We start from the raw sequence: 12,012 nt of genomic DNA on the forward strand, positions 1-12,012 counted from the left end.
TGGAGCTTTTCAGCTTCTCTCAGAACAGCAACTGCTAGCCAAGACCACGTTGCTGTAGAGACACGGGCTTATCAGGAGGCGCAAGGGGATTTGTCTCCTTGCTTCTTGCCACAGCACCAGCAACTCCTGATTTTTCTGCTGCCCTACGAGGATGAAGAGAAGAAATGTGCGTGCCCAGCCACACCCTGACGTTTTGACCTGAAACTCTTTGCCACAACTTTGCTCTGGGAGGCCAACCCCAAGTGGTCCTTGCCACTGAGCGGGAAGGTGGTGGGATGAAGAGCGCTCTGCTCTGAACCGGGCAGTTCCCCAGAGGTAGAAAGCAATGCCCTGGGAGGGCATCTGTTCTGACACTTGGCTGCTGACCAACTCTTTCATGCCCTCTGTAACTCAGGAGCACTAAAGACTAAATATTTGGTTTTTCAATGGAGAACAATGTACTTGTGTTTCCTAAGTGATTCTGACGGCTGGCAGCATGTCCAGCATGATCAGGCCTTGCCAATGATGTGAGCTGCACTCAAAATTCGGCTCTAACTTAATCAAAGTAAAATTGCCTCTGGGCAGTTCATTGGGGGGAAACTGAGGTGGTACAAGAGTCTGTGCTACCCTCCACGCTAGCTCCCAGGAGCTTCCCGTCACTCCTGCCCCCTCTGAAGTCAGAAGGTTTATTCTAAGGCTGGACCCAATGTTCCTCCTGCTGCCGTTCACTTTATCCAGGTACTCTCAAGGCTGGATGCAACCTCCTCTTTGAGTCAGAAGAACTTCTGGGAGGACTTTGTAGCACTAGATGTAACTATAGTCTAGCTGTGATGCTGAAAAGCTGCACAGCTGTGTCCAGGGCTCCTCAGACAGAGAAAGCTGCTGCCTTAGGTGGAATCTGGGTGCGAAGAGCAAAAAAGAAATGCTTTACAAAAAAAAAACCCAACACATTATCTGGACAGTCCATCGCTGAGATGGAAAACCTTCTGGCAGAAAAAGGGCTGAGCTGGTTTAAGAACGATGTGTATATGTTTAGTTTCCTCTGAGACTGGGAAGACCTCATCTTTGCTCTGGAAATGTTCCTGTCTAAACATGGACTAACGCTGTGAGAGGAGAAAGGTGCAAAGCAGCGTTAAGAATTACCTTTGGGCTAAATCCTACGAGTTTCTAAAACCTTTCAACTGAGACTGAGCCATGTTAAGGTGGTGCAAGCAGCCTGCAAGTTGGGTTCCACAGGGGGAAGCTGGGTTTGGAGCAGAACAGCTACAGATGACTCGGCTTATGGGCGGAGGGAAGGTGTTATCAGTGAAGAACGCCGGCAGTAGATGCGGGAGGGACACTTCTGAAACGTAGCCCAGATGTGCATGTCGGAGAGTGCCAAAAGCTCTAGGGTCTCGAAGTTACGGGGGATGTGAAGATGCTGGGGTGATGGTGTGGGAACTTGGTTTCCTTCACCCGTGTTGCCTTTGCTGGAACAGCAGACAGCGGGTTTGCCAAGGTCGCAGCAAAGCACAGCTAACAAAAATGTAGCAGCTGTGCAGCACTGGTGTGAGAAAGGGTAGAGGTAGCAGCAGGGAGCTGTGCAGCATGGGGCGGAATCAGATACGTCCTGTGGGCTCTACTGAAACATGCACATAATTGCCTGACAGAACCCATAATTTCTCTAAAACCTGCCTGTTTCAAGGGTGGCTTTTGTCTCTCCTCTTTCTCCCTCACTCATCATCCTGGAAGAAAAAGCAAGTGTTTTCCTAATTAATATGAATTAGTATTTACTCTCTGAAATAAGGAGCCAAGGGTGTTCTGCATTTGCCACTAGTGTGAGGCAGACTTTTTTGTTCCCCCCACTGGACATCAGTCAGTCATTTTTCTGTTGCCAAACAGCAGCAGTTTGTTGGCAGCTGGGTGGGGACGCTGTGGCTCAGGGAGGAGCAAAGAGGCTCTGGTTTCTATTCTGAACTGTTTTGGTCGTCCAGTTCTCCCCTTTGTTGTTAGCTGAGCTGTTTAAATTTAGCAGAGGAACAAAATGGAGCACTCTGGGGAAGAAACCCGGCATCACTGGCTGTCCCCTTGCGAGGACACACCGAGCCAGGCCAGATGCTTTGCTCCCAAGGCTTTCATTTGCACTTACGCTCCCCAGCAGGAACGTCTTTCGTTGGCAGCTGGGAACTGGCGGAAGCACAGAGCTGGTTCCGGGCTTTTTCTCTCCTCCTCACACACCCAGGGTGCTTGACAGGAGGTAGGGATGTGCCTCGGCAACAGTGAAATGGGAAAATAACTTTGGGGAAAGACTCCATGATCCTTAAAGCAGCGTGGTTGTTTCAGATGGAACCTACCCCCAGATAATGCTCAACGTGGCGTGTAGTAGAAGAGGGGTTCTCTTACCATTGGGCTGAGGGGGAAGGATGGCTACACTGAGCAAAGTTCCTCTTCCAGCTCCTGCGTGGATCGTGGCTTCAGCAGTCAGTGCTGGAGAGGGGGAGCAGGCCAGAGCGGGCAGACAGTCACATCGCTGTCCTGCCACCCCGCCTTATCGTGGGATTGCGCTGCCCCGTTCACCTCCAGGACCGAGGTGCCTGTGCCGTGCCGAGGTGGTTTGGGATACAGCTCACACAGATAGGCACCAGGAATGGGGCAGGAGCGTGGCCCAGTGCGCTGAAGATCCTGATTGTTGTATTTTGGACTTGATGCCTTGTGTAGCTGATGTTGGATAAATGTATCACTTGCTTCTTCTGGACAGGCAGAGAAACTGTCTGTCTCTTCCCTCAAGTTCTCACTTCCATCTTTTCACTGATCAGTGCTTGGATTGTGAAAGTGAACTCCCCATTTTAGAATGGCATTGATAGTATTAGTAAGCAGCAATATTTCGTTTTAAGATGCTTAGAGTACTCTGAAAACAAGAAAAAATAAGAGCAAGTGCTGCCTCTTTTTATATATATAAAAAAAAGCTAGTAATTTAATTTTAAAACGACTCTCTACAAGATAACAAACTGTAATACAGGCTTGCAATAAAGGTTCTCCTTTTGAAAGCACAAACTATCAACATAACGACTAAGCTTCAAAACACTTTTTCATTTTCTAAGAATATAAAGTGAAAAAATGGACGAGGAATCCAAAAGAATCCCAAACAACATTAGTACAAAACAGGTTCACATGGATTGCTGTTTGGCAACTGGCTATCGGTTAGAATGGGCTCACCACCCTTTCTGGATGATATGCCAGAGCCAAGCCCCGGAGCCGAGTCTGGGCCAGCTGCGGCTGCGCTGGCGCCCGTTGGCCTTCCTGGAAATGTTCCACAGACTCTGGAAGCGACATTATGGTAGCTTTGCTCTGAGACAGTACATTAAGGCTGCAAGATTTCATACGCTGCTGAAATGGTTTTGTTATCTACGACAACATATCCCATTTCCGTAAGGCACGTGTTTGGATACAAACTGGGAAAGCGAAAAGTTAGGCAGAAGTGCCTGTTTTCTAGGTTCTAGGTGCTGCTGATTTCATGAGTGTGTGTTTACCAGTGATCTACTCGCTGATGCCAACACTCAGAACACATCAGTGTGGGACCACGTTGAATTATGCAAGGACAGTAGTGTTTTCTGCTTTAAAAACATCAGAATCGCATGGAATTTACCCGCGCTATTGCCCACTTTGAAGAGTGGCTTTCAGTCTGAGGACTGCAGGCAACTGGTGTTTTCTGTCTTATTTTTAGGTGGTTCACAAAAGGCAATGAAGAAAAATAAGTTTATATGTGTTTTGGACCAGCCAGAATATGTGAAATTTCTAAAGGGGTCTACCACTCTGTTATTAATTTTAAGGGTCTAAATTGAAAATTACTGGGTGGGATTGTGTGTACTTACTGATGGAATGGCCCCATTTAAAACAGGAGGTCTTTCTGGCAACAGTGTTGTGCAGAAGGACCAGCACCTATGCAACAGAATTTGGAAAAAAGCCTAACAGTTGAATGGAAGTCAGACTTGCAATAGATGCAATTAATTCCCAAGAATATGTCCTAGAAAAATAAGTGCTGTTTCTTCATTAAATTGTGTATATGCTATAGAGCTGTTTAAATACCTGTTATTTCAAATTAAGCTGTTTTCTTTCCATATGAATTACAATTTGTATGTTAATCCCTCTGGAAGGGACTGGTATTTTGAGGCATTGCTCATCTGCAGCCTCAAAGATGAGCCTAATAGTCCCTGGGGTGCTCTCAGGATAACTCTGAGTCCATGAACAATAAGGCTTCGAGCCTGGCTGTTAAATTTATTTGCCAATGCAAGGTCATACAAGGTAAACTTGTATGAATTTACATTGCTGGGAATCCATCCACGTTTTGAAATCCCACGTTGCGTGTTACTAGAAATTTCAATGCCACAAGATATTAAATATATATGACTCTGCCTTCTTCCTTAGAGGGTTCTGTTTCTTGTATGGCCTCAAAATGCTTTTCTCCCAAATTCTGTATGCCTTGCTTGATTTGTTGCTTGTTGCAGTTGTGCATATATGCTGCTCAGAATGACTGAACGCTGTACATAACAAAGTAACATCAAGAGAAGAGTTAAATTTCATGGTATTAACCTATAGAAAGTAATTTCTAAGAAGGGAATGGAGTTCTATGAGAACCATTACATTTGCTTCATGGACTGCTACAAGTAGGTTTTACAACCAAGTCCATGTGCCAAAATTAAGATGGAATGAAACAAGCAGAGTGCAGCATCCAGTTAACAAATATACTGAGGAAACAGGCAGTATATACAAAAGATACGCACTGCTTACCCGACGCATTATTTTTTAAGGTGCTTAATTGATGTTTTAGGGAATGCAGCAACATATACATATATGCAGTGTATACATATCTAAATGGGTATTAGAAACATAATACAGAACCAGATATACTCCCAGATCCCTGATTTCATTAGATTCTCTAATGCGTAAGAATGTACTTAAAATATTTCATTAAAAATATCTAAAAAAAAAAAAAAGGTAACATTTACATAAAAATAGCTCCTTTTTTTTTTTTTTTTTCTCTTTTCTCTGTTTTGCTGCTCATGGATTGGATTCCACTGGGTTTCATAAGGATGCCATTTGTACCAGGGAGAGTTTGAACAACTGTGCATGACGAGACAGCTCTGTTACTCGGTCCACCATCTTCTGCAGGGCTGCTGTGTTGGGGTAATGCAAGGCAGCCATCTTGGTATCCAGAACAACACTCTTCAGCAGTTCGCACAACTGGTTGCTGGAGTTCATCACTTTGTTGCGTATGTCCTGAGTCGTCACTTGCCTTGTGAGCATGTCCCCAATGAACACAAGTTTGTGAGCGCTCAAAATGACAAATTTGCTGTGAGCCACAAAGATTCGAGGGGGCTGAGAAGCGTTGACACAACTGAAAAAGGCATCGATGGCATTTAGGAGGGAGTTGAAGTGAGTCTCGCATTGGTCAGAATAGAATAAAAGCAGCTGGCTGTCATGGGAGGTGGCAGCGCTGTTTGCAGTCTGGAGAGCTTGAGGTGGTTTCCATTTTGAGATGTCGTTCTCTACCGGCTTTGTGATCTCTTGCTCCAGACGCTGAAACTGATTAATCTGAAAGGGAAATAAAAAAAGCTCTCTTAAAAGGATATTCTCATAAGACATTGTTATGTATTACAGTTTCACCTTATGCTTCAGGATTCCCCTGAGTATCCTAGATTGGCCTTATGCTAAATAAAAACTAGGGTATGTGTTTTCTAAGATCTTTTATTTTACAGAGTGAAGGGTAATCAAGTGCTCTGGTTACCATAAATTCAAACGTACAGAGTTCAGAAGAGAAAAATGTCTAAAATACATTATTCGCATTTTTAAAAAAACCCTCCAGAATTTACAGGCTGTTACTCATTTGGAATATTCTGAAATCACAAGCAAGAGACGGATCCAACTGGCAAGGACTCCTACACAATCTTTAAAAAGCTGCTATCTCTGTGGGATTTTGCGATGACAAACCTTTAACTTTCACCTCCGCATTGCTTGTACGATTTTCTGCCATACAATACAGCAAGAACATATCGAAGAATTCATACGAGGGCAAAGTGACAGCCCTCAATCTTATATGACCTGCTTTTTCAGCATTTAAAGTGATGTTCAGCACAGTATTTAAATTAATGGTATTGATGTTCACTGAACATCAGGTGCAGATGGCATCTGTATTCAGTGGGGTCCTGTGATTAAGGCTCTGGATTGCAGATCAGGAAAGCCAAGTTCTCAAGCTGGCTTTGTGACTGGCCTACTGTGAGACATTGCAGAAGTCTGCTTCTCCTCTGTGATACACTTTCGGAGACAGAGACTGCTTTACATTATACATGTGCACTGGGCCCATCATGAGGGTGCATTGTATAAAAAAAAAAAATTAGTCTCTTAAATTGAGATGGTTGGAAATTGTTTTCAAGGGAAAGGCTTAATCCTGCCACGAGAGATGTCATTCCAAACACCGAGAGCTGTGGCTGTGCTTCCACTCAGTTACTAAGTGGCAACAAGGAAACGAACAGGGCAGAGATGCTGAACTTCAAGAATAGCTGCTCTGCACTGATATAGGTAAACTGTCTCTGGCATAAGCAATCGCTGACACTGATGGATGGGGCCAGGAAGATGCTAAAATCTTGATGCTCACCATTTCCCACTTGGAGCATGACAGGGCATGTCCTTGTCTTTTGTGTTGATAAATCTGTTAATGGTGGAGCATGACTGGCACAAATCCCACTTGGAAAGAAATGAACCTGGAGCCATGGTTTAGCCAAGACCCAATACATGCCGCCTTCACCAACTAGCACCTGGGACTTTCCAACTGTGTGTGCTGGCGCTCACACACCTCACAGCCGTGACGCTAGCAGCTGCACACTGCTAAGGGAAGGGCCCCTCCTGCTTTATTTGATCAGTACCCCTTGTGTGCAAGGAACCCTGCATTTCAATGTGATCATGGCACCTAAGTGAATGTACCTGATGGTGCTCTAGCTCCATTTTGCTCTGCTTGATGATATTTTCTTTTTCCAGCAGCTCCTTCTGTTGCCTTTCAAACTCTTCTTTCCCCTGTTTTGCATAATATAAGAAGACACTGTGTTAAATCAAAACCCCTCCTGAGCTAAATGACAACTCATAGGTCAAATAACAGCCTTCTTTGCATTGGCTTTTCCACTGGTAGAGCACCACTAAGAGTACGGAGAATAAAAGGATAGTGTGGCAGAGCAAAAGGCTATTGCTATTATATATGCAACAGTCCTACTTGAGAGCGAGTAATCAGCCTGGTGAAATGACTCTTGAATGTGTATTAGTGTGACAATCTGATTGCTACATTCCTGTAAACAGCTTTTGCAAACAGAAGGATCAACAACTCCTAATTGGCCTTGTGCAGACAAGGGTGTTGGGTTTGCCTACCTGCAGGTGAACGTAATCGTAGTCATCCATCCAGCTCTTTTCTGAGCTCTCACTGGTGGTATTGTGAGGGTGCTGACCTTTACTCAGGAGTGGAGGAAGGGAACTGCAGTGGTTCTGTGCTTTTTCTCCATGATGCTGCATATGAGGATTGTCATATACACAGTCAGGAGTGTTCGTGATATTCTCTGGTATGTTTTTGAAACGTGAGCTGCTCAATGCCTGTTTGAAGAGCACCTCTGCATTGACACTGATGGTAGTGGTCAGCTGCTTGGCATCATCTGGGACTGTCCTTGCCACCATAACAAACCGATCCAGGTCATCACACTTGTTCTGCAGTCTGTTAACAGCTAGAACATTCAAAGACCAGTTGTAGCTGTTCAAGTCATGACTGGTTTGGGTAAGGATCTGGTGAGAGTCCTCCAGCCTTTGCACCTCCCTCCTCATTTTGTTAAGGAGGCTGAACTCAGACAGGCAAGAAGCATTGGCTGCTGATCCTTTTGCAAACTGGAGGTACTCCAACAGCGACTGCTCTACTTTATCCACAGCCATGTGAATTTCATTGATGTGTTTCTCCATATATCCATAGGACCGCCAGTCTGCTGTAACGAAGGCCATGAGGTTATTGACAGCTGTCTCCACCAACTGCTGGAGGCGATAAAGCCTCTCTATAGCAGTGTCTGGATCAAGGATTAGTCTTTTGTCCTGTGCAGTTGATGCTGAGAAAGAAGAGTCTTTTGATGTAGTTGAAGATGTGGACATGTTACTCCTTGTGCTTCCTGTGCTGGAGAAGGACAACCTATTTATCCCATCTGTCACATCCTGTAAGCCTTTAGTGTCTTGGAGGACTGGTGGTGGCACATCATATACACCTTCTCTTCCTTCTGGGCTGAGACTTTCACCGAGTCCTGTCTGTTGTCCTGGAAATGCAATTCCCCTTGGGGTATCATAAACATCTTTTTGAGGTGCAATTTGTTGTCCAAGAAAATGGTTTTGATGGTTCATAGGGATGTCATAAACATTCTGTTTCTGTGGCACTCCATCCAGCAATAAAAGGCTCTCAGGTGAAAATTTATTTAGTTCTTTTCCAGTTGCTTTGGTGATGGGAGGGGGAATATCATATACTCCTTCTGGTCTTACACTGTGGCCCACTGAAGATGAAAAATCCTGCAAATTTTCCCTTATGCCTGTATCATTTCGGCATGCAGATGGAGGTGCAGCATAGACCTGAATCACAGAAAGCAAACCATGAAACCTTTGGCTAGAATAGCAAAATATTTTACATCTTCCAAATGGTCTACAAAATGCTGGGATGGAAGATGTGCCATTGACTTTCATGGACTCAGGTACTTATCCTGACTTTGACTGAGTGTCAGTTTTAGTATCTCACTTTTTAACACTCATCTTGATGCAAATTCTCATAAGCAGCAAAATCCCAAAAAGGCAGCATGCTGCCACAAAGATAATGTAGGTCTAATCATCAATTCACACTTCATAATGTTAACAATTTTGATGCAGTGCTTCACTTTATCAGTTTTAACATTTTAAAAACCTAAGGAAATCTTTAAAGTACTGAATCTCCTTTCTTTCAGGATCATACATGAACTCTTGTTCAAACATGTCTTTGGTCAGACATGAAAATACAAGATCTTGTGGAAACAGCGTAATACTTACCCCTTTGGCAGGTGGTATGTCATAGACTCCTAAAGCTTTTGCTTCTCCCATGGGAACCGAGAGTGCAGGCCCCTTAACCGATGTGGGCGGGATGTCATATATCTAAAGAAAGAATAAATTGGTTACAGAAACAAATCACCTAAGGAAAGCTCTGATCTCAGATGAGTTTTCTTCATTTTTGTGTTTCCTCTCAAACAGCCTGAAAATGATCAGAGCTCTTCAACTTTGTTTCATATGGGAGAGCTGCTTGGATTTTCCTGGTATTTTGGACAGTTAGGAGGAAATGCACTTTGCTAGGTCCGCTCTGGGCACTGGTGTGGATGGCAGGCTGGAGAGATGAAGTCACAGCTGACTTCCATCCCGAGGGTTAAACCAAGGCCAGCCTATTACAGATACCTGTTGGGGTGAACAGGGAAGCAGTATATTCATGTGACCAGAACTGATCACAGCCTTACTGATAGAGATTAGAGGGACTGAAGAATAAGCTTGTACACACTAAACGCTCTGAAATGAAGGCTGCCCCTGTCAGCATTGCCTATCTGCTTTATTGGGGGCAGTGTGAGCTGTCTTACAGAACGTACAACTGTCAGATGTTTCAAGTGTCCCACTTGGTGGCATGTCCTAGATTACAGTGGGTTCTGCATGTGGCCTAAGGCCACTGTCTGAACGTCTCTTAACCCAGACTTCCCAACAGTTCCAGCCATTTGGTGTCAGTCTGTGTTATGTACTATTGGGCTTCAATGTTGTTCCCTAGAGGAGCTGCTCTGTTGAAAAGCCATAGAGAGATGCAGGGTTGTTGAGCTACAAGTCCTCCATCCCACTCTAGGTGTCTGTGGTCTTGGGGATTGAATGCTAAGGGTCTTCCCCAGAACAAAGATGTATTTCAAATTCAGTGACATGGTGCAGTAGATACATGGTGAAAACAATTCCCTGCATAGTAGCTGTTCATCTAGGTGGTAATTTTAGCCTTACTGAGTGAATTACTGTCAACTATGCAACAACAAAGTAAGGGGAAAAAAAATTGTTCCCAGGCAGCAAGTTTATTCTGTTTAGATATACTCTTTGATCAAAACACAGAAAACAAATGGGACTTTTGTGTTTGGTGTGCTGCCAAATCTTAGTCAACATCAAATAGAACTTTGAAATGTTTCTGCGCTCTGTGAATAAGCCACTGCATTTAATTAAAACATATTTTCTCTCTGAAATGAGAGAACTTGCTTTGCTCATAAACTTCTGGTAGAAATTCATCACCTTTTGTGCCCTGTCAGTGCTGTTGGCAGTTTTATTGGCACTTACCCCTTGGAGAGGGCGAACAGGGGGAATGTCGTAGGTATCCTTCTGGTATTTGGAAGGGAATTCATAAACATAACCTTGTCCTGACCTGACTGGAGTTATTACCTGTGGGATAAAGAAAAAGAGGAAACATAAGTCTTTGAGGATCTTGCCATGTGCTCTCTGTAACTGCACAGGGTGTAAACAATCCAGTACGATTAACATGCATGCTTTATGTGGCAGTGTTAGTCTAACACAAGTCTACATATACTTCTGACAGCTGAACATTGCAAAATTACTACTAGAACCTACAGATGCACCACCTTTCCCTTCCAGATCAGCTGTGACAGCTAGTGACACAGTATCTTCTATTTGTCAAGCACAGATTCTCCAGCAGGTCTAAGCAAGTTTGGTCCCTTCTTCTTATTCACTGCCCCTTAGCACAGACCACACGATGTGATGGTTACACCACCTACTCGCTGAGATCAGAGCTATGTACATTTTGTTCCTTCCACTGAGGTGTTGAGTGTCCCCACTTACTGCCAGAGGCTTCAAATACTATGTTCAAGCTCTGGGAGGCTTTCCCCTTTGCTCCTGGAGGTATTTCCCACCTACTTCGGCAAGATGTCTTGTGTTACTTTGCTCCATAGCACAACATCCTGATGACTGAGTGTCAGTTATGCTTTGGAAATTCTTTATATAGAAAGGCTATGCTTAAACCTTCCAAGTGGGACATTCAATTTTGCTGTCTCCCTTTGATTTGTCTATATTAGTGGCTAAGAGATAGAAAAGGTTAAGCCATTCTTGAAGTTTACAAAGCAGTAACAGCCACTGAAAAAAAGGTTAGAATTTACTTTTTTTGACATTTTTCTAAACCATTAATTACCATAATGACTTCAAATAAAATCTGGTGAAAAACAAATGCCTTATGTCTTGAACTGTATCTGCATGGCAGAATTTCAGTATACCATGGTATAAAAGAAATGCTACCTAACCCTCAGAAAGAGCTGGGTTTAGAGTGGAAATGCTGACATCTTAACCTCTGCTGGTGCTACTTAGCTCTAACAAAAACTATAAATACTGTAACCCAAAGGCATAAAATGACAAATTACATATGCCCATACAAGATGGCTTTGTGTTCAGCTGGGAAGAATTCTATACCAGAGCTACCTGTCTTTAGAAACATATGCAAGATGTAGAACAGAGTTTCTGCCCAAATGCTCAGTGAAGATCCTGTAACAGTTTTTGCTGTAAGGAATCCTAGCATCCTGGCCAGATTTCACAGTGAATTTTGCTTGACCGAGGTCTGCAGGGAAAGTTCTTTGACGCTAACCTGCTACCTCCTCTCTGCTGTGTTAACAATGCAGGCTTTTCTTCTTTTTACTTGCTGCCTAAATATTGCTGTGTAATCTCTGGCCCTGTACACCATGAAACAATCACTGGATTTTCCCCCTGAGGTGACTGCCATAGCAGTTTACAGTACAGGTCTGATGCAATGCGAGTAGCCCAAGGCAGTGTGTCTGGTAGTGCAAGCTACTGCACTGACCATGCGTGCCTTAGGTGAGGGAGAAACATCTACGCCTGGCAGGCATTTTTGCTGCTGCTTTTCCTTTAATTAGCATCAGAGGACAGGGAAGACAGGAACTGGAAGCGATACCGTCTCCAGAGAGCTGGGTCAGTTCACTGCCTGTGACAGAA

The 12,012-nt window shown here is 44.0% G+C and overlaps 1 protein-coding gene across 1 annotated transcript in view; it reads right to left on the minus strand.

The window, feature by feature from the left end:
• Positions 1 to 5,040: 5,040 nt before the first annotated feature.
• Positions 5,041 to 12,012, minus strand: part of NEDD9 (neural precursor cell expressed, developmentally down-regulated 9) — a 19,928-nt gene continuing 12,956 nt past the window's right edge. Inside the window, exons 2-6 of the mRNA XM_010285021.1 lie at positions 10,339 to 10,440; positions 9,043 to 9,144; positions 7,372 to 8,595; positions 6,937 to 7,026; positions 5,041 to 5,550 (exon numbers count right to left, since the gene is read on the minus strand). Of these exons, the coding sequence (XP_010283323.1) occupies positions 5,041 to 5,550; positions 6,937 to 7,026; positions 7,372 to 8,595; positions 9,043 to 9,144; positions 10,339 to 10,440 (2,028 nt within the window). The remainder of the gene's footprint in view (positions 5,551 to 6,936; positions 7,027 to 7,371; positions 8,596 to 9,042; positions 9,145 to 10,338; positions 10,441 to 12,012) is intronic.

The sequence above is a fragment of the Phaethon lepturus genome, unplaced genomic scaffold (assembly GCF_000687285.1).
Source record: "Phaethon lepturus isolate BGI_N335 unplaced genomic scaffold, ASM68728v1 scaffold23904, whole genome shotgun sequence".
Lineage (NCBI taxonomy): Eukaryota > Metazoa > Chordata > Aves > Phaethontiformes > Phaethontidae > Phaethon > Phaethon lepturus.